Raw genomic sequence first — 22913 nt, 5'->3', positions numbered from 1 at the left:
TGTAAGACGATAAAAGGTATAATACTGAGTTTTGACATTAACAATCCACAGTAAACTGCCAAAGCCACCATTTAATTATGTGCATTTGCTAGTTATAACAATCCTTGGAAAGAATGTAAAAAAAAATCGTGTACGGCAACATATAAAAGAGATACTTTATTAACAGTCTTGTAATGAAAAAGTTTACAGTGAAAATTGGAGAAGCATGAAATAACAAAGGAGTTCACAAGCTTGTTAACGCGGTTTTTAAATGTAAATACTTAAATTAATAGGTTTTAATTAAAACTTAATGCAAAACCCTGCTACTTGCAACCACGGTGAGTAGTCGCTACTTAAAGCTATAAAATATACAAAGAGCAAAGTATAACCATCCAATTATTGCAAATATCTACACAGATTAAAAACACATCGATATCGAAAAGCAGTTTGTATCTGGTACAGAACACTTAAAGAGTTTGGTCGTACAAAACAAAATTAAGCCTTTTTTTCAACAATGGCGAGTAATTCGTTCAATATTGAATCCAATAACTTTAAGTCCGACACAGGACCTCTTATTTTTTCGTCTACACCACTGTCACTACTCGACGTGTTTTGCGCTTCTGAATCACTATCAATTTTTAATTTCTTTGTTTTGTCACTATCGTCTGTAGATGTGCTTGGCCCATCTTCTTTCGTAGTTTCGGTAGGTACGGTATCAGATATCGTTTTATCTGCAATCGAAGTGATTATAACTAGTAACTAACAAGTTAAAATACAAACCTTTATTACCACTAATATCAAACTTGTCAATTTCTAGATGAACTTTATTTTGTAGTTGCTTCAAAGTACTTTGAAGTAATGGTGGAGGAACAGCTTCAGGACTACTATAAACCAAAATTAAAGCTCTCAAGTCACCAGAAAGTCGCTTAGCAACTTTGACGATTTCTAACGAAGCAACTTGTTCACTTAAAGCTACCACGGTGTTGTCGATCATTGTTAAAGTTTGTTCAGAAAGTACATGTGCCGACACTTTCGGGAAAAACGATACCAAGAAATCATAAATTACATTCACTGTTAATGCTGACCTCTCATCCAGCAACACTGCATCTATATAATCCACGAAGTAGTTACAGCTAGTCAACAGCGAAATATATTTCCTGTCTATATGCTAAAACAAAAAAAAACAGTTTTGAAGGAAAGCAGGTTCACTTAAAACCTTACTTGAGCTTTCAAAATATCTAGCCATAACTTGGGGAAATACGTGGAATGTAAAGGTACAGCTTCAAATCCTATCACTGCACTTAGGTTAACTAAAACTTCCGTCACGGTGTCGTTGTTAACAGCGAGTCTGAACAACATATCTATGAAATCATGATAGGGAGTGTAAAATTTGTCAAGAGCTTCGTCGTATTCGGGATCAACGCCTCTACTGCATTCCAACTGGTTATGAGGTACCGTCATTTGTACCATTGGCCGAAGAGGTCGAGCACCACCTTTTCCCGCGACTACTGGTAAAGAATGACCTCTTCTAGGAAAATAAGGTCCCAAAGGAACTGCATCGTGGCTATCTTGAAAAGCGGAATGGCAGTGTGACAGTAACGGAACTAAAATCTGCATCACTTCTGGCGCCATTATCAGAACGAATTCTTTTAAAACATCTGAAAAGAGATTGGCATGCAGTAAAAGAAACGACCATGCAAACGAACATTAAAATACCTATGCAAAGAGATCTCATTTCAGGTGGATTGTAAGTATTCAATAAAGTCGCTAACTTTCTTAAAACTTCTAACCAATCTTTTGTAGCTAATAAAATGCCTCTTGCGTCTTTATTATCCCTATATAACCGTACACATCTCACAAGATCTTGCATTATTGTTAATATGTCCATTAAATCTCCTGAGACGTGACAAGCCGTGGCTTCATGAAGCATGATGTGTAAATTTTGGAAACACTGCAAGTTTCATTTGCATTAGTTGAAACAAACCTGTTAAAATTTACCTCAAAAACAATCTGTAGACCGCCGTTGTAAGCTACATATAATTTATCGTCATTTGATTCCAGTAAAATTCGAAAAGCGGATATCAAAGTACCCCAGCTTGTTCGTCCGTCTAAACATTGCAAATATGTCATAAGCGTGGTACGTCTGAAGCTGCAGATTTCTCTTTGATCGGACTCTGGAGTGTCGGTGTTTTTCATAACCATTAGCTGCATTAATTTAAACAACTCTTCTACAGCCTGTAACAAAACATTCAACAAATATCTAAATATATAAAAATATTTAATATTCGTGCGAGGTACTTTCAATCCAATTACACCACTTCCATATGCGACAGAAATATGTTACTATAGGCGACACCGAAATGTGAACGACTTTTTCGTTATGGATTTTTCTCTGAATTTCCATAATGTAAATCAGACTTTGACCAGTGGCGTTCTTTTTGATTTTTTTCGAAACATTTTATTTTACCTATACAACTACTCTTAGCGACCGATTTTCATCAAATTTTGCAATAGCTCTTGTTTTTTCGACTACAGTTCAATGTTTAGCCGATTTTAACTACCTACTGTCATCAATTGTCATAAATAACAATTAGAAGTGCGCCTATGATTTAAAGAGAAAATTACGCTATACAATTTTGCCGTACACATTTCGTAGTCGTCAATAGTACCCACAAAATTATAAAAATTCTCGTAAAAGACATCACTATGTACCTGGGGATACTGTGTTGGGTGTGGCGTTATATTCTTAAATGCCCATTGTAAATTCTGATGTTGAGCTAAATGCCGAGTAAAATTTCTAGACTGTTGGCACATCATCCTCAATAGACCATAGTAGGCCGGTAACATTGCACGGTTATATAAAACAATTTCTTGATCATCATGATCGGCACTAAAGAAGAATTTAATAACAATAACAAACCATCTAGACGTACTCACAGAATATAATTGAAGGCAATATTTTTTGTAACATGAGCATTTTGCAACATTAATTGGACATTCTCTGGGCAATCGACGCAAACATGATTCCAGAACGCCAACAACGCTTGTTTATTATGATACGCTGGTATCGAAGGTTCCGATAGTTTTGGATGAAATAAGTGCCATAATTGTAAGAAATACTGGCCAAACTAAAACAAAAATGAGATTAGTGTAATCATTCCGATATTGTTAGAAAACAGTACCATCAGTTTCTCTGTCCTGCTTATGCAGCAATACATCAATAACGCAAAATATGTGGTCAATTTCATGGTACCATGTTGTTGCATGTCCGTGTAATGTTTTGCAGAGGACAACAGTCTCAGTAGTCCTGTGTACACTTGGTGAAGAACAGTTTGAGCTTCACTGGTTAACTGCGGTTCTCTTTGCATCCTGTGAGTGGCCCTAAATCCTTGTCGGAAAGGAGCGCTCGGTACCAAAGATACCAATAAATAACCAGCAGCTAAAAATTTAAAAAACGATTGTTCTTTCCACGCAGAGACAATATTTCGTTGCACATACCATTTCGCACCCGTTGATTGCTGTGAGCAATCAAAAAGTGTTCCAACCACGAATCCATCGAACTTAATACCCATTGATGCACTAATCGGTTTCTTGTTACTTGCAAAGCTAACCAATCGAGCGCCGAGTATGGACAACATTCCGCCGCTTCCCAAACTTTTTGTAAAACTAACTGAGTAAAACAAGGTTGAGAAGACGAAGCACCGGAACCTTGACCAGTACTTTCCGTGAGCAGAGTGAGAATTTTGAAAAATGGCTGTGATGTCTATAATAAAAAGTATCATTATAATTCACTCTAAGTAATATCTCAAACTTACATCGGAATGCCTAGAAATGGCCTGCGAGATCATGCAAATTATTGATTGGGCCAACTGGTTGTTCCCTCTACATAAAGAATGAATCAAATTTCGTGTTTGCTGTAAATTGATATTATCCCTGATTTGTTGATATAAAAACGGAAAACCCTAAAAACTTAATGAGTCAACGAGAAGTAATGAATTATGCACTGACCTTTCCTTCAGCAACGGCGCTGTAATCTTTTTCACTTAACTGAAGCTTCATGTTGGCATCTCTACTCTTTTCTACGAGTGACGCAACCAAGGTTATCATCTTGTCAAGAGATGCTGGTTTATACTTATCGCTGGGTAGAGCCACAACTTCTTCTTCTTCTTCACCTTCGCTAACATCAACCTAAAAAACCGATCATTTTTGTGTTCCAACTTATGAAACAAATCTTACAAAATCATTGGCCTTTTGTCCCAAATAAAAATGAACCATTAAATTAATCGCCCCTACTGCCAATAAAAATTTGGATTCTTCTTCTCCCATTTTACTAAATTCGTATAAAAAACCAAAATATTCCGTCAAGTGTTTCAAATGTGCCTTTGCCCCGTGTTCCATCTACATAAAACAAAAAGTAACGTACCAACATAAAAACTGGATTGCACTTACTAGAGATAGCAAAGTTTTAATAAATTTTGTAACACAAGAAGCATTGCCGATTTTTGCTGGTTCAACCGTTTTATTATCTTCTTTTAACAAAGCGGGAATGTCTCGATCAACTTCTAAATATAAACTAGAATGTGACTGCTTCAAGCGTTGTATCACATGTATGCACAGCCTTTGGAACATTTGTCGCACCATTTGATTGGGACACTTTAATAATACTTGTACCGGCCACCAAGTGTCGTTAGCCATGTGCTCCAGAAACCAGATACAAGCTTCCTGACAAGCATTAAACTGTTTCGTGACTAATTCGACCCATTGTACCATAGTTGGCTTAAAAATAATAAAGTATCATTATCAAAGTATCATTATATGCGCTAATTTAACTTACCTTTTCTTTGGCATGAATAAAGGTTTCTATAAAAAATGATGTAGAAAGTTGTGCTGCTTTCTGTGTTATATCAGGTTCTATAGGCAAAATAGTCTGAGGTATGTAACCGCAAATTTGCCACATGAAACTAATAAAAGTTACCTTTACAAACTGAAAATGATTACAGATCACTTACTTGAAATAAGTGTGCTCAAAAATATTTTTATCTTGAATGAAATGCATGTTATCCTGCCAGATCCAGTCTTCCAACTCCTTGCTTAACTCAAATGTGGCAACTGGCATCATTTGATGGTTACTTGAAATGTTATCTCCCGATTCGAGGGCTGTGGATGCGCTCTCTGAACTATCTGAGTTTGTAATTGGGCATCGCTCATAAAATAACATGTAAGCACTATTTGTTTTTTCAAAACTGAAATCCATAAATTTATCTGTCACGCTATCGTAGGTTTTACTCTGCAATGATATTTTTTATAGTTTAAATGTTTTTGTGCGACTCATTAAACTTACCGTCATTTCTCCGCCAAAACATTCAGCTGCTATTTGATTTGGATCGAAAGGTTTGACTTCAGCGTCGTTGAAAAGAAACCATTTATCTCTTGAACCTGCTGTTCGGTCCTTGATAAAGCTATAATAATGACCACCATCTGCAGTCCCTGTGTGGACGGTAACACCAATTAGGTCATATTCATATTGCTCATCTTCTGGTTCGTACTGTTTGAGTTTATCCTCTGTCGAAAAAAATCACATATTACTACATCGAGAAAGAGAAAATATCCTGTTGAGAGATTAGCTAGTAACTCGATATGCCAAGGTTAAATACTTCTCTAGACAAAAGGGTACTTTTCAGTGAGGTTTGAACATCATTTTATTACTTATGTGAATCTAGATTACATTATCGTATTTCTCTTTTACTCTTTAGGCAATTGAGGACAGATGAATTTCCCGTGCTTTAGTCGCATTGGTCGCCGTAGAACTTTTAATTACAGACCGATATTATTTCGGAAATTGCAATCTAAACTCTAAAAATTGCTCATTTTTTTTACACCTACAGCAACGTAAAAAGGTCCAGAATCTGGAATAGGCATTTTCATTCCTACTGCCGTTTTGTTAACATTTGCTTTATTATAATATAACTATAGCTATGTACACGTCAGAAATAACTGTCATTTTAACAAATAAATTCTCATAGATTACTAAAAAAATTACCACACGACTTGAAACCACGATTAATCAACTAAAATTTTACTGTTTTAGATTTTTTTGAGCGCGATGGTACATTTTAGAAATCAAAAGAAAAATCCATGAATCAAAAAAGCGGTCAGATTTCATTGACGCCAATTGTAAAGTCCGTTTTTTTTTTAAACCACCAACACCGCAATCTTCTCCTGCATTACAACCGGAATCGTTGCCTAGGGAGATTTTTGGTGAGAAAATAATTGTCAGATTTTTGACATTTCTGAAAATTAGGCAGTGTTTCCGTTAAAAACGTTTCTTTTACAGCCTGTTGGATTGCAAATCAAAGAATTTAATAAATGAAAAGACTCGGCACAGCCTGAAAGGCCGTTTTGTGTAATCAAATTGTCAATTAGGCAGCTAACCTATTTGATTTTATCACCAAAAAGTCACCATCGACGACGTTGCCGGTTGTAAAGTGGTGGGAGAGTGTGGTGTTGGTGGTTTTTTTAAAAAAAAAACAGACTTTACCTATGCTTGTGGAACCAGCTGATATGCTGACTTTGAAAAAATTCAAAAAATGGAAAAGTGGCAAAAATTATTTAACCTTTTAACTGTTGTAAACGTATATTTACGTTTTGCCATTTTTCTCAGAAAATGCAAATAAGAATTTGAAATTGTGGGGACAAAAGTAAGCGGATAAGACGAATCGAATAAATTTACATTTACATTTACATTTATGTGACACTTCACATATGCCGGTTATGCCGGTTATGCCGGTTATGCCGGAAGTGGCAGTCAACTTGCTTATTTTAAATAGAACACCTATATTTTATTGCATTTTTGAATTCTATATGCAAATTGAAGATCACTTTCTATATTTCATGCTATACCTAAATTGTATGATTTCTAAAATATATCTAGATTTTTCAAAAAAAAAAATCAAATTTACATTACAAAAAAATATATTTTTACAAACATTTTTGAGAACTTTGTAATTCTATTAAATCACCAAATTTGTTTACAAAAGATCTACATAAAAATGAATTGTCACCATTCCAAAGCATGCTTAAAAATTGGAAACAAGAGTAAAAAATTTCTTCTTTTCGTATTTTTAGTAGGAAATAGGTGTCCAATACATAAAGTTAATGCAAAATTTCATTGTACGTTTGTATTGTGCTTATTTTCCAATTAACGTATTGATTTTGAAATAGATTATAGGGTACTTATTTCGGAAAAAAATTCACTTCTGTTGTGCAATTTTTTTTACAAAAATCTCTCAAATGGTTAAATTTAAGTGTAGCACATAAAGTCATACATAAAGTCACCCTTAATTTGGATGTAAAATCTAAAAATGCCATAATATATGGGTGTTCCATTTTAAATAAGCAAGTTGACTACTACTTCCGGCATAACCGGAAGTTTTACGATTATTTGAATATTGTCATTCGATTGTTTTATTCGCTTATTTTTGTTCCCAAAATTTTAAATTCTTATCTTTTGTAGTTTATGAGAAAAATGTCAAAACGTATATACTTATACATACATATACGTTTATAACAGTTAAAGGGTTAAATGGAAGTGGCATTATAAAATTTGATTTTAATTTAAAGATTCCAAATGATATAATATTGTATTTGTTTAGCATTAAATTTTGACGATACCATCGTATCTTTTATCTTTTAGCTGAAGTTATTAATACATATTTTGTGGATGTCATTAACGGGCGTTATAAATGATAACGCCCTCTTATATGACGTCCTCGGGAATTAACACCCTCATAATAATTGATCTCGTATCGTAAGTATTAAAAACTTACAACAATAATGGTCACGTGAACCATAAAATTACAAAAATTTCAAAAAGAAATTTCGAAAAGAATTCAAACCATCAATAAAAAGAATCAAATAAAACCTAGAAAATCTACGAATTAGATAGAATATACAGAAAATCCAGAGAATTAATAACACAAGGCCGAGTCACTTAAATGATACGTTAAATTTAGAAATTAGATAATTATCGATGTTTTTTGAAGTAATTTTTGAATTGCTACTTTTAAAAAAATAAAAAAAAAACAGTATTTTCACATTACCGTTATACAGGGTGATTTTTAAAAAACGGCAGGCGTTGTAGAATTTTTATTTATGAACTGATTTCAAAAATTTTAAAATTGATTTAAATGGCTTTTAATTTACTATAAGCTGACGATTTTAGAATGTTTCTAAATGGCTTAGTATATTTTAGGCGATATTCAACTTTCTTATTTTAAATTGGGAGCCATTTTTTTTTTCATAATTTGGAAGATATTAATTTTCTTGATTCAAAAATGTGTAATATGTTCTACTTTTCCAAAAAATATTTTTAAAAGAATGATTAAAAATGAAAAAAATTAGGCAGTTATTGTAATGTCAAAAAGCAGCAAATAACAGAAATAACAAGTTTTCTTTCAACAAGATGGGGCTACACCTTACAATGCACGAATTAATTAACACGCAATATCTCGAACAATGGTTCGGAAAAAGATGGTTTATAGTAAATTAAAAGCCATTTAATTTGTTTGTTAAATTTTTGAAATCGGTTTATAAATAAAAATGCTACGACTTTCGTTTTTTAAAAATCACCCTGTAGATAAATCAAAATAAAACTTACCCTGATAATGTTGAGGCATCAACTGTTTTTCAACGTATCCCGCCATATTTAGTCTTAATGGAAACGAGAAATGCGTATTGACCTTTTCTTTGAGCATGGTCAACATATTAAAGGTGTACCTCATGGTATTAAAGCACAAAATGTGAGGTAATTTTTTAAAGCAAGCTCTCTTTTCAGCCCTGACTTTTTTCCCACACTGTGAACACGTATACATGTTATCGCCTTCAAGAGTGTCCTTCACTGTAACTTCATCTAGTGATTCGTAAAGATTTCTCATATCGGCTACTTGACAACGAACGGTATAAAATTCTTCTAATGTACGACTAACGTGATCACAGTCCTAAAATGTTAAAACAGTTAATGAAGAAAACAACAAAATTTTAATAAGCGCACTAAAGAAACAACGTTGTTACTAAGTACGCCACAGAACAACTTTTTAACTACAGATTTTAACGCGGGTGTCATTTCCTCGAGTTTACTAACGAGATCTATAAAGAATTCTGCCATATCTTTCTGTTCGGCAGTGTTTAAAGGCTGGTGATCCATGGTGTACACTTTACAGAAACTTCGGGGATTGTAAGCCTTTCTTTCACTTTCCTGAAGCAAAAATTCTCATTTTAAGTGTCTTAAAAAATTGTACGTACCAATAAATATGCAAACATTCTTTGCAGCTCTTTTAAAGTTGGTTCATGTTTTGAATGTTCAGTGTTCGCGGCAAGAATGGAGGCTCTAGCTTGAGGCATCATATAAAGATGTTGCATACATGATGCCATATAACATGTTGCTCCCAAATTTGTTAAACCGACATAACCGCATTCAGATCGTCCATCTTCGTGGGGCCAATAATCCCATGGATAGGGCGAATGCGGTCCTGGCTGGTGTTGTTTTAAAAGTTTCTCGTGCAAAATATAATAGTTTTGTGGAGCCCCTTTAACCAATTCCACCAACAAATCGTAGGCCGCAGTTCTTGATCTAGGTGACTTACACTTCGGTACATGCCTGAGTTTAGGGCTTGGCAATGCGAATAAAAAATTAAACACTTCAACTAATAATTCTTGGCCTTGTTTACTGACTTGAAATGGAGGCCGATGTTTTATTAAATTTGTTAATAGATTTATACATCCAATGAGGCCGTCATCATCTATCGTTCTGTGTCTAGCTTCTAGAAATTCTCTTGCTAGTAGCGAACGTGCAATTTTATTGCCTAAACCATTAATATCAATAACACAGTTTTGAGGATCTTCAAGACTTTCTTTCACCAAGTCTTCAGGTAAGCTATCTATAAGTCGCGCCACCAACCAAAAATAATCTCGGCAAGCCGGACCGTATGGCTCTTTGCCTTCCTCTGGCGCAGAAATACTTTCCAGTTTCTGTGGTCTCATATTTTCCGCTTTGTCCAAGTACAACAACAATTCCGAAAGCATTGGAGCCACCAAACTACTGTCCAAAACGTCACCATTTGCAGAAATTCCGAGACAAAGCCTATAGATCGCTGAACACGCTTCCCGCCGAACAGCGGGTTCCGGGTCTTCCAAGACCTGATTTAATAATAATTTCACATGGTTTAATTAAGGTATTAATTAACACTTACCAGTCGTTGAACCCACGTCGAGAAATTAGGTGATTGGAATAGCGCTTGTCTCGCATCTTCGCTGCTATGTAACCATGAAACTAAAAAGGACATTGCGTAATGAACAACTTGTGCTCGGCCCCAAAAGCCAGTCTTATAATGATTTGGGTCTTTTGGAAATGAAGCCTCTTGTAAAATGCTTGTTAATTGTTGCATGGTACTTTTTACATCAATCATGGACAACATAGGCTAAAAAAATGGCTTTACTGAGCTAATTCCAATTGAGAAACGAAAACAACCTCATTTAACTTCGGAATCACGATCTTATCACTTCTGGATGGCCTGGAATCAAGTGGAAGGAGTTCAACACCTAAATGACAAATAATTTTGAGCAATGAAGCAAGACAGTCTTGTTGCCATTCACTCCCATTACCGCCGTCGCGTTGAAGCACTCCTACAACCACAAATCAATAATAGCAGATATATACATACATATTATACTTACCAGACATGAAAATATCAAATACATATCGAAGTCCTCCATGTTGAATGAATATTCGACTCCACGGTTCCTTTTCATTATTCGTCTGTTTGTTTTGAATAACTTTCCCACTTAAAGATTCTACAATATACAAAGAATACATTAATTTTTGTGCACTTGACGGATCTAGGAGTTCAGTTAATGGAGTATCTAACTGTTTAAATCCTTGTAGTAGCATCGGATTCGTAGGCAGCAAACTTAAAATATCCCAAACTCTTCTGCTAAGAACTTGAGCTTTGGTATTAGGAATATGATGCTATAAAAATACGTATATAACTACTATTCACAAAATTCATTATCAAACTTACGCCTCCTTTCACAGGCACTTTCATAGAACTGAGTGTATGCATTAGAGAAAACAATTGTTCAAAATAATTTGGTCTTAGCAATAACAGAGTTGGAATAGATTCTCTAGGAGGAGGAGGTTGCATGGATGGCAAATCTAAACATTCTCTTTTCTTCATATTTTTCGATACACCCACAGAAATGTAAATCATTTGATTATCTTTGAAACCCATTTCGCCCAGAGTCTTTTCGTCACAGTCTATAGTCAGTTCCTGTCCTTGCGTGATTAATCTGATCCATGTATCACTGGCTTTATGTCCAGTAGGTTCAGAATCTTGATTTTTTATCTAAAATTTGATTTTAGTTTATTTGCTGAAGAAAAAAGTTGAAAACATTTTTTTATCATAATAATCCATAGCTCTACAACTGAAAAGGCAATTTTTTCTAATTTAAGATTTGGAAACATATTCATCTCTATTATATTTATCCTTTTGTGAAGAACTATTTCTCTCTAAAATCTAGAAAAGATATAATGAGAAACTATAAAGTCCAAAGAAAATATAGAAAACTTAAGAAAATCTGAAATTTAAAACAGCCTGAAGAAAATCTGGAAAATATGTATTGTAAAGAAAGATCTATAAAATTATAGAAAAAGTAGAGACTCTACATCTTTGATTCTTAACCGGGGGTGCGAGGTGCGGACGAAGCTGTTTCGTATATAAAATGAACAATTTTTTTAAATAAACAATGTATGTAATAAAAAATATATTTTTCTAAACTAAAAAATCGAAGAACATTTTTCAATGGGGTGCGGAGACCTAATTTCAGATTCAAAGAGGTGCGACTCACTTAAAAGAATAAGAAACACTGCTCTACATGGAACAAAACAAATTTCCTAAAGAACTTCCTAAGTTTATTAACGAGAATTCAAGAGAATTAAAAAAAATTGAATTCACGAGTATCTCCGCAAAAACTCAAAAATCGCTAAAAATTATACTTCTTAGACGTCGCGACGCCAAACAAACCGAGATAAAAATCAAATTTTTGCGTCAGCTTCTAGAGCTTTATCAACCATGAGCGTATGCAACATTTCAAAATTATATCTATAAAATTAAGACGATTTTGGGGGTGGACACAAGTGATGCCGGACCCTGTATATAGAAAATCTGTCCTAAGAGGCTAAACAAAATTTCGAGGCTAAACAAAATTTTAGGAAATTATACAACAAAGACCAAAGATAATACAAAGAAAATCTGGAAACTACATGGAACAGTAGGTGAAATTTTAAGAAAACCTAGAAAGAATCCATAGAATCGAGAAAATCTTGTAAAAATATAAAAAAAAGAATAAAGAAAATCTAAACAATCCGAACAAATATCATCAAAAAGAATGTTTAAACATTAGAAAGTCTCAAAGAGTCAAAGGTCTCTAAAGTCAAAAATTATGGACAATCAAAAGAACGTCTAGAAATAATCCACAGAATATTTACATTTACTGAATATTTAGACAATCAAAACATGATCGATGAAGAATTTCAGAGCAACTAAAAATAAGTCACGAGTACCTAAAAGTAAATCGAGAGAATCTAAAGAAAACATAGAAAGTTGTAACAGAACCGAGAAAGCATTGAGAGAATTTAAAAAGGATCTTAAGATATTCGTACATACAGTTTAATGCCAAAATAAGCGATTTCAGTGCAATCATTTCACGTTCAAATGAAATTGTTACCTAAAGAACATTATGCGCAAAGGTATAGCGCAAAAAAAAACTGAGAAATTTTGTGAAAAATGGCTGAAAATTGTTAACAAGATTTTTGAATCAACAATGTCGATCAGTGTGGCGTCGTAGTGCTGACCTGACTAACGCCAACATTAATTTAAATTATTATAGGATCAGTTCACCAATTTTGTTATTTTCCTAATTTAATTTTGGCCCTACTGCGAAAACAGAGTGTGGATTTTTTTAAATTTTTTGGTACTCTGGGGGATTACCCAGTTACCCCCTTTCAACGTAGTGCGCCACTTCCCGGACACCTGTATTTGATTCGTTTTTAAAGGGTCCAATATTTTTTAATGGGCCCGGAGCATCAACTTTAATCCGCTTCTGCTTACAGAGTGGAATACGAAAATCTTACCTGTGCGGGTCCTTCGGCCCATTTGACTATTTCCGCTCTCAAATCTGCCACGTAATCCGAAGTCATTAAATCCAAATAACACCGCTCCGTTGAAGTTCCCGATTGCACTATTAATCGTAACGGTGTACCACAACGATCAAGAGAAGCTGACGAGTGGCTACCAATTCCTTTTCCTTCCAGTGTCCACCTTCGAAGATGGTAAGCGTATCTTCGTCTGAAAGTCTCCAGATGACTTTTCATTAACAACAAAGCTCGTTGTATGCATAGAAGAGGAGGTTCCTCAGCACCAGGTAAATTCACTCCCACCAGATCTTCAGTAGCCGCTTTCAGATGAGTCATACACTGCCATACAAATTGTCCTTCATTTTGAAGATTTTGTCCCATGTAGTAGCTGTTGATGTATTGAATAGCAGCCATACTAACATCGGTGTTATTCGCCCTTAATGCTATTTTCCACATGTGATCCATACCAACATTGTAACTCTCACGAACAGATTCTGTACCCATGTTGATTGTGAGTAAATGATTTAAACTGCATAACTGTTGGAAAAGGCTTAAACAGATCATGCTGAACTTTTCGGGAGACAAACTTGGTAAATGATGCATGTAGAGACGTCGTAGAGCATCAATTTTTAAGGCGTGTAGTTCTGTAGTTTTGGTTTGAGACAGTAACCAACTGAATAGTTCGTCTGAACATTCAGTATCATGTGCGAGGCATTCCCATAACGTATCAACTTGTTCTATACTAAGCCTAAAAATATGTTTTATAATGATAAAAACCAATAGAATAAAACGCTTACTTAAATGTGTTAGGTGAGACAACTGGAGAAAACACAGCAGAAAGAAAATGCAAACGCACTTGTACTTGCATCTGATGAGAGTAAAGAGGTGAGGATTTGGAAGTGTTTGCTGTATATGACTTCAAATTGTTGAAAAAATGTTTCATCATGTGATGTTGACGTTCAGCCCAGTGGGTTACATGATGCATATCAATGCCCCTAAATGATGTAAGTAATTTTGGTAACATTCTTAACGATACAACAACAGATCTAAAAAATATTAAACTCGTATATGAAAATTAAATTCATGTGTATAAAAGACTTACACATTATTTGCTAAATTATGCAGACAGCCTTCAATAAATTTCATTCGAATTTCCTTGTCAGGTGTATAGCAAATCAAGTTACATAAAGTTTTTTCGGCTTCAAGTGCTAGACCCTCTCCCAGGTGGCACTAAAATGGACAGTGTCAATAAAACTGATTTTAATCTGGCGGATTTCATACTATTTTGTCGTCCTGTAACAAATCCCACAAAAGGGTGTTTCCGGGTTGACAAACATTGTCAGCTTTAAAACACGCTGACAGTCGAGGATCAACTCTCATGGGTGATTTTTCCGGTGATTGATTTGCTAAAGCGTGAAGATTCAACTGGGCCTTAAAAATGAACGTCAGATCAAGCTGAATACACTGCAATTATTTTCAGTTTCACTTACATGTTCGTTAAGTTGGGCTAGTTCCTCTTCACAAACAGAATCCTCTCCATCAAAATCAGCCATGTTCTTCTCCGATTTGTTGCTCATTCTTGACGAATAGCTTCCATCGGCATCGCCTTCAACTTCCGCCTCCTCTCCGCTCAGCATTTCCAAAATATGACTGAAAACATTCAAACTGTAATAAACTTATTAGAGCTATAATGAAGAAACCTAAACCGGTGACATACCCGCCTCGCGAGTGTAATGTCAGAAAATTTGTACAAGCCGCTTCATGATTCTCCAAAGTCACCGAATCCTTCCCTAACTCGCTACAAGATGAACTCTCGTCCAAATAATCAGCAGGCTTTAAATTTCTGTAAGCGATGAATAAATATTCCGATACGTTTTTAAAAATTTCAATACACAAAAAGAGACATACGTTTCGACTAGACCACTCATTTGGGCAGGAAGAACCAAAGCCGCCGCAGCTACTCCCTTCAAGGCCGCTTTCATTTCAGAATCGCTGTCCACTTCCACTTCACTCAACGCTTCAATGCTGCTAATTGCTACTACACGTTTATGGATACCTAAATAATTTTATTGAAATATTTTTAAAATAAATTTATTTTAATTTTAAATTAACCTTTCTGGCGCTTCACTCTGGTTTTTCGGAGCATTTTCCTACGTTTTCTAAACTTGGCATTTATTTCTTCGTCGGCTTCATCCTGAGAACTGCTTGAGCCAATTGTTTCTATACCTTCAGGAAGAACGTTCAGTGTAGATAGTATTTTTTTTCTCACCGACGACCTACTTTAATAATAAAAATTGTTACAAATGAGTTTTTTAACTACCCAACATATAAGTGGTCGAACCATTTTAGGTTTTGTTCGAAAAATTCTTCATTGATAAAACCTAAAAGATTCGATCACTACATATAACAATAGTTATTCTCTTGTCAACACCAACGACGAAACCTAATTGAACCGCTTAATGTATAAAAGGGCCATGCGACATTCTTTTAAAAAACGATACTTTTGCAGTAACATAAAGTTTGATTTAAAATTAATAAGAAATGAGAAACAATTCAATGGTGTTATGCAACAAAAATCCAACCCACAAACAAATTTTGATGTAACTCTTCGCGTTATTAAATCGACTAAAACTGTCACCATCTGTTAAGCCTCATATGGACCTAAAATTCTTAAAGCTGATAGTCCAACTGAGGTGCTACGTCAGTGTTACTGCAATTTTTCACTACAGAATCGGTAAAATTAAGGCTCCGTTTTTAGACAGTGGCTGGATTTTTGTTGCGTACACTATTCAATTGTAATCTGACAATTGTCTAATTGATAAGAAGAAAACCTAGAAGCCCAACATAGAGCAACTGCATGAAAGTATTGACAAGCAGAATAATAAATTGATCATTTCATCTACGTGTACACAATTTATTGCCACAAAATTATTTTTATTTTCGTCTACTGAATGGGAAAAATTCTCTTCGCGAAGTAAATTCACATTTTGTTTATATCGCTCTGACGGGATCAACTGACCTAGAGACTAGAGGCAAAATTAAAATTAGTATAGTATTAGTATAGTACAGTATAGGAAGTTCTTGTCATCATCAGGGTAGTGTATTTTTTAAATGCAATAAACTGAAATAGTGAAAAACAAAAATTTTCTGTCACTACTTACATTTGTCTTTTGTCTATTTTTGATTTAGAGACTACGGAACATCGTTTTGTTTTTTCGGAAGAAGAGGGTTTAATTGGAACACCTGAAAAACAGTTTCATTGACTATTCAAGATTCAATTCTAGAAAAAAAATCTAACCGTCAATTTCAGGATCAGTACTGCTTCCATCGCATGAAACTCGCCCTAGTGCTTGTTTTCTGGCCAGTTTACACGGCGGGGGTCCCGCACTTGCTCCATCCAGCGGCCCATCATCTTCATCAATTTCTACGCCGTCAATATCCTCACTGTCCGATTTATGGCTCTCAGACTGTCCTGTGCTTTCACCCTAGGTATTTTAAAAATCAATTGTTTAACAATTTTTCAAACCCTAATTCTTACAAATTCATTTAAAATTAAATATTAAATATAAAAATTATTAATGTTAAAATAACGTTATGTCTGAACTTACATGCTCTTCCTCTGAATTACTGGGATCAATGCTGACACTGTTTTCTGATGAAGTTGCACATTTATGTAAAGTTATGCCGGCATTTGAAGCTGCTACGTTAATTAAACCTACTTCTGGTACACCACCACCTCTTGACCAGACTGCTTTGATTAATGCTGACGCAAGATATAAAGTCTACGAAAAATATTAATAAAATTATAAACAAATTTTTATGAAAAAATTTACCTGTTCTGTGTGATCTTTTGGCTCCAACTTTGTTAACAAACTGTACAGATGTAAAGTTGGTGAAGCAGCAAGATGTTTAACTAGACCAGGCAAAAGATCATGAACAGGTTTTGAGCAATGTTTTAATTGAGCTGCAGCCCATATTGTATCCATGTGTTCACATGTAATGCGTCCTTCCATTGCCAAAAAATTTAAAATAATGTGACTCTGTTTAATGACCTCTACATGTAAATTTGGTCCAAAAATGTGAGAGATTATATTGTTGTTAATCAGCCAGTCAGCCATATGTCTCGGAGCTGCTTCAGCTTCTGGCAATGATTCTCCAACACAGATCTCAGCCAAAACACCTATCTGGTTATTAATTTGGGTAATTCCAGCCAACCTCATGGTTAGAGTGCTTGATGTAAAATATTTGAAAGCTAAATCAAGTCCATCAATATCGAAAGCAACAGGCGTATCTAGAGGATCTTTAATGGCGTTCCACATGAAATCTAAAAAAAAATCTATCGTTGAAAGTGTTTTTCGCTAATACAAGTTTCTTAAAACAGACCTGCCATGCTTTTAATGGTGGGAGCACGAAGATCTTGATCCGACAATTTACACATGTAACGCAGAACACACGATCGTAATGGAACCAACATTGATACCATACTCTTGTAATTCATCCACAGCTTCAAATTTCCAACTAGAAAATATCGTTATAAAAAATTCAGAAGCTATTTGAGAAAAACATACCAACTGAGATCATTGCATGTGCAGTAGAAACAGGCAAGTCTTCTGGTGATAACTGAGTAAAACAAGCCGTCATTGCTAATAAACCTCCTATCTTACAAAACCAACTAACATTCTTCAATAAATAAATAGGAATCTCTGAATCATGTAAATCACAAAATAAATTTAAACTCTGCATATCTTGCTGTGTCAGCTCATCAAGTTTAGCTTGCACAGTATGTTTATATGCCACATAAAGTGGAAAATTCAAAAGAAATATTTTAGATACTAAAATTAACAGTTTATCCCTCTCCAAGTTTTCATTTTCCTTTTCTGTACTTGGGCCTTCTTTGCTTTCTTTTTTGTCCTTTTTTTTGTCAGACTCTGACCCCTTTTCTGCTAATTGTTTCAACTGGCATACAACCATGTAAATTAACCCTTGAGTGATATAACTAAATCGTTCCAAATTTTTGGGATCTCGATAGCAACACATGCATTGCCTAAAAATTGAAGGATACACAAAAAATAATCCACAATATTGTGTTAGTCAAACCTGGCTGGCCAAGTCTGCACATATACATAAATAACATCAACTTCATGTTTACTCAGAGTAGGTTGTTCATTATTCTCTCTACAAACTTGTACCTCATCTAAAAAATTGCGTAAATCAAATTGAGCACCATGCTGGACAATTTGCGTCATGTTGTCCATTAATACTGAGTTTAGAAAAGACCATTCTTCCTATTTTGAAGACAATACTTACACGAACCGAGTAGTTGAACAAAATCCGAACATGCGTCACACATGTCTAGGCTTATAATAAATGCTTTACGATATCTTCATCGCATTTATGCTCATATAAAATTAAGAAATTTTATCTTTTGGTTTTTACTCTGACGTTTCAATTCAATCGGATGGTAATGATTTAACGACAAACATCAGCCATTTTGAAACGTTTTCAATGGTCAAAATTTGACATTTCGTCCATAACTCGCAAAATCCATAATGCACAAAATCATACAACATTTTATTATACAATTTTAAAAAATACAAACTTTAACATTTTAATAATACCTACGGCAACTCCAATTACATATTTTGTGTCTTTATCTGGGTTATTGAGGTTAAAAGCACCTCAACTCCCATTGCATCAGAATCACTTTTTTTTAAACATCCAATACCAAGTATTTTTACTTAAATATCCCAATGTGCAATGTTGTTTAAAACAACTATAAAAATAATAAAAAGTCAACTTTAAAAAATAATTTATAACGTCGCTTGGATTTAAAATTCAATTAGAACGAGTCATCATATTTATGCAACTCGTTATACATCTTGTGGCTCAAAATAATATGTAGCCAAAGATATTTACTTATAACCAGAGATAACTATCTCTGTTATAACTAATTGAGTCGCTTGGTTTCAAAAGCTGCCATCTCCATTTTTGGCAAAAATCGACATTTTCTATTTATTACAAACGTTTAAAACAAAGCCACATGTAATTTCCTCCAAAAAAAAAGATTTCCTATTACATATACATACAGGATGTTCAAAAAATGGCGGACCAACTATTCACTACGTAAATCTTCAGGTAATAACTAGTAGCTAAATTAAGTTTTTTCAATTATTGAGTGCTTCGTTGGAAATCTACAGCCACTTAAAGGGGCGCTAATTATGGCACAAATTTTTCCTTATAATGAACTCAAGGTTTACAAAATTCTACTAGAGTTCATGTTTTGGGTGACATTTACATACTTACAGTCTTTAAATGCCTTAAATGTTGATGCAAAACGTTATTTTGCACTTTTAAAATTAAGCTCAACAGCGCAAAATTAATCTGGCAACATTTCACTTCAAGAATTCAGTAATTAATTGTTGCCTAGTGCCTGACAAAGACCATTTTTTTAGAAAAGTCAAACATTTTTTAGGTGTCACAAACTAGAGGAGTTTATTTCTCTATTGATGTATAATTTTGCTGAATATACCGACACGTGAAGGAAACAGTCGAGAAGCAGTAAGGGGCAATAAGGCTTGTGAATTTCCTAACTGGCAAATTCCCTCCAAGAATACTTTTCAACAAGTTTATCAACAGGTACGTGAGATGGGCCGATTGGAACCAAATTTATCAGGATCATAGAGGACCCAAGACTATTCGCACACCAAGAAGAGAACAAATGGTTCCTGATCTACTTTGTGACTTTTACTGGTCAGGTGTTATCAAATTTAATTGCAAACCATAGTAACCAATTACATGATTTATTAATAATTGTAACTACCAAAGTGTTGCTCTGGTCTCAAAATTATACTCCTAATAATTACCGAAAGAATTGAACACTGTTGCCGTTTTTCGCAATATTTAAAGTTATTTTGCTCCCGTACAAAGCTTCAAATAAAAATTTTAAACAGCATTTGCAATTCACAGCGTCTTAGAGAGTTTGACGTTCTTATCAGTTGGTCCGCTATTTTTTGAACACCCTGTATGTAGTAGATTTAAAAATTTCACAAAAGAGTTGACTCTTGACCAAATCTAGCAACCTTCTTGATTTTTTCTGCTAAATATCTACTCAAAAATTTATATTTTGTATGAAATTAGTCCTTTCATTCAATTCTCTAATGTACTGTGAAAAAAACACAATAAAAACCTCATTAGTTTTTGCGGTACGACTCATTTTGCATTTTCCCAAAATCAGGTTGATATCGAGATGGCCGCTATTGAAATCAAGCAACTCAATTTATTTTTGTATGCTATAACATGGCTATAACACAATAATTTGATAACAATTAGATTAATCGCACGATGGTTGATCGTTGGAAAAGCAGACACATGTTATCTTGTTGAATTTCAAGTTTTCATCTTAAATGAAAATATTAAATTAAAAAAACTTCCTAGATTTTTTAAAAGCTATTGCACCAACAATGTGGATAACTGTCAGATGCATAAACAGATCCACATGTGGAACAAATTTTTCTCGATAAAAAACAAACGGTTTTTTGAATAATTTTAATATATGAAAAATATTATAAAAGTAGACATATTTTAGTAAGATGTTAACAATTTGTGTTTAACAAAGTTGATAAACCATTTTGGATACCTTGGATTACAAGTTATAAACATAAACCAAAAAAAAAAAAAACTGATTTTAAAACAGTATAACATAAGTAGATGCTTTGCATGTGGAATTTGTTAGTAGATTATAATTCCAATTTAAATTATTTTGCTCTACCTCGAGATCGTCTACTACCTTTGCCACCTCTAGAGCCACGACCTCCTCTAGAACCAGGACCTTTAGATGGTCGAACAGAAGAGTCATCATTGTCGTCATCTATGTTTAGTTCGTCATTAACATCAGTAACTGGTTTTGGACGATTTGGATCGTTTAAAATTTCTCTATATTCATCCATAGTTCGGATTGATTGAATACGCATCAAGCAATCGCTAATATCATCCACTTTGGGTTGCACCTCCATCAACTTCTTCAACAGTTCCTTTTGTTGTAATCTAAAAAAAATTATCTGTAATGTGCTCATGCATGAATGAATATTACTGGATCATAAATAGTGGAGCTTCAAAATCACTAGAATCAATACATTTCATGACTGCTTCATTTAAAGCCTCAATATTTAAGGCTTCTAGTTTATTGTTTTCGTCAAAATATTTGAGCATTAAATCTTCAACACGATGAACAGTGTCTTGATCAATTTCAGTCTAGAAAAAGATAAGTATAAATAATCTTGCTAAGATTTAAGACGTTACTTACATCATCGATTTCTAAATCGAAGCCGGGCAATCTCGATCTTTTATGTAAAGGTGCAAATTTGATAATATCTTCAGGATTGGCAACTCGATCAGCAAACTCCTGTCCAAACCTTATACCATTAAAAACTTGACGCTCATCGTGATAGGATGCTTTTATTCTAAGTAAAGGATTCATATTTGTTTTGCGGGTTCTCTTTGCTTCTTTTATCATCGTTTCAACTTCTGCCCTAATCTGAAGTCTAGCTCTTTCGGCAAGAGACAATTCGTCTACGACTGCGGGTGGTCGATTTAAAATTACCGTCTTATGAATAAAAGGTCGAACTGTTTGCAACTCTATTGTTTGAAGATTAAAATCGTCACTGCCAGAAACTCTCAGTAACCCCACCGCTTTTCGGATTGATTCGCCTTCTGTTAAAGATGTTGCAACAGAACTTCCAGGCTGCGTAATGTATGTTTTACCGGTAAGAGTAACGGACGGCTCGATGTGACAGTCATGTTCATGCCCCCACATCACTAAATCAATAAATTCTGGAATGGCCGTTTCAGGAATAAAGTTTTTGATGCCGCGATTTTTGGCGCGGTTTTGATGTAGGATGAACATGTTAAACCAATCATTCACGTTTCCAGGAACTTTAAATTTGACTTTTTTGTGGTCAAATAATCTCGCCAACCGTTCGTCTCTAATATGGGACAAACCATACAAAGCTAAATGAGAGTTGCCCTTTTTTAACAAGACAGGATTAATTTCAACATTCTCAACATTATCCCAACGACCAAAATAATTAACAAGACCTATTGAAGCCAGTAGGTCCAATGCCGAGATATGCTTCTTTCCAGTAGGATCATCGTGATTGCCATGAATTGAAAAAATTGGTATGGCTATGTTCATGTTAGGATCCTCATAGTTTACGCTGGCATTTCTGGGAAAGTTTATAGAAGGATCAGATAATATTTCTATCTCTACAGACTTATCACCCAAACAATATCTAAAATAAGACAAAAGGTAAATCGTGCATTACTTATATACTTTTAATAACAAACTTCCTGATCAATTCTATGCATTTGTTGATGCAGAATGGTGAAGGTCTTGTTTCATGGAATAAATCGCCACCAAGTAATATGAAATCAACTTTTTCTTTGGTGGCAATATCTAAGATTTCTTCGAATGTTATAAATGTATCGTTTTCTGCAAACCAAACAAAACAATTAAAAGCAAATTTTGAGTTTTTATCATACCTCTGTTGGAAACGTTCTCGGCATAACCTAAATGTATATCTGTGGCCAATAATACTTTGAAAGTATTTTCATCAGAAGGATGTGCCATCGCAATAATAGAAAATAAAACAATTTACAAAGCAAAACATTAAAAAACAGAAAGTATCCGAAAATCACTTGCAATTCGATACGGCGGGAACCTTGGTCACACAATAACCTTACATTAGTA

General features: G+C 34.4%; 2 protein-coding genes across 6 annotated transcripts; both read right to left on the bottom strand.

Annotated features, from left to right (window-relative positions):
* Positions 1-137: 137 nt before the first annotated feature.
* puf (ubiquitinyl hydrolase 1 puf) lies at positions 138-18688 on the bottom strand. 5 transcript variants are annotated; one of them, XM_088033679.1, is made up of 39 exons: positions 18476-18688; positions 18266-18362; positions 17737-18212; positions 17552-17686; positions 17002-17504; positions 16777-16950; positions 16467-16653; positions 16330-16411; positions 15281-15447; positions 15077-15224; positions 14886-15011; positions 14659-14833; positions 14450-14599; positions 14271-14398; positions 13966-14214; positions 13166-13916; positions 11055-11378; positions 10711-11002; positions 10505-10659; positions 10227-10454; positions 9280-10173; positions 9029-9232; positions 8636-8975; positions 5321-5541; positions 4989-5266; positions 4814-4940; positions 4429-4755; positions 4216-4377; positions 3988-4167; positions 3795-3941; positions 3478-3742; positions 3162-3418; positions 2917-3107; positions 2692-2869; positions 1978-2214; positions 1696-1930; positions 1201-1637; positions 760-1147; positions 138-710 (listed from the first exon to the last, which is right to left on the bottom strand). In XM_088033679.1, exons 1-39 carry the CDS (start codon positions 18516-18518, stop codon positions 475-477), a joined length of 9894 nt encoding a protein of 3297 aa, XP_087889805.1. In that variant the 5' UTR covers positions 18519-18688; the 3' UTR covers positions 138-474. The 5 variants fall into 5 exon arrangements, with proteins under 5 accessions (XP_087889805.1, XP_087889822.1, XP_087889813.1 ...); XM_088033696.1 differs by having other exon boundaries at positions 14659-14818; XM_088033687.1 differs by having other exon boundaries at positions 17002-17492.
* A 2007-nt stretch (positions 18689-20695) lies between these two features.
* On the bottom strand, positions 20696-22909 carry mre11 (double strand break repair nuclease mre11). Its single transcript, XM_088034414.1, has 5 exons — positions 22706-22909; positions 22511-22655; positions 21471-22455; positions 21258-21418; positions 20696-21211 (listed from the first exon to the last, which is right to left on the bottom strand). The coding sequence occupies exons 1-5, from the start codon at positions 22791-22793 to the stop codon at positions 20923-20925; spliced, it is 1668 nt and encodes a 555-aa protein (XP_087890540.1). The 5' UTR covers positions 22794-22909; the 3' UTR covers positions 20696-20922.
* Positions 22910-22913: the final 4 nt, after the last annotated feature.

This window comes from Gnatocerus cornutus, chromosome 1, assembly GCF_029298725.1.
Source record: "Gnatocerus cornutus isolate USDA-ARS CGAHR chromosome 1, icGnaCorn1.1, whole genome shotgun sequence".
In the NCBI taxonomy this organism is placed as follows: domain Eukaryota; kingdom Metazoa; phylum Arthropoda; class Insecta; order Coleoptera; family Tenebrionidae; genus Gnatocerus; species Gnatocerus cornutus.
Note: the sequence above shows the minus strand (reverse complement) of the source record. Positions and strands in the feature narration are given on the sequence as shown.

Excerpts from the sequence above, each read along its gene's own strand:
- puf (XM_088033679.1), bottom strand. The coding sequence starts at position 18,518 with ATGTGTGACGCATGTTCGGATTTTGTTCAACTACTCGGTTCGT. Across the intron at positions 11,379-13,165 it reads GGGCCGAAGGACCCGCACAG|ATAAAAAATCAAGATTCTGA; the intron begins GTAAGATTTTCG and ends ATCAAATTTTAG. Across the intron at positions 4,756-4,813 it reads TTATTCATGCCAAAGAAAAG|CCAACTATGGTACAATGGGT; the intron begins GTAAGTTAAATT and ends ATTATTTTTAAG.
- mre11 (XM_088034414.1), bottom strand. The coding sequence starts at position 22,793 with ATGGCACATCCTTCTGATGAAAATACTTTCAAAGTATTATTGGCCACA. Across the intron at positions 22,656-22,705 it reads CGAGAACGTTTCCAACAGAG|AAAACGATACATTTATAACA; the intron begins GTATGATAAAAA and ends TTTGGTTTGCAG. Across the intron at positions 21,212-21,257 it reads GCTCCACTATTTATGATCCA|ATTACAACAAAAGGAACTGT; the intron begins GTAATATTCATT and ends AATTTTTTTTAG.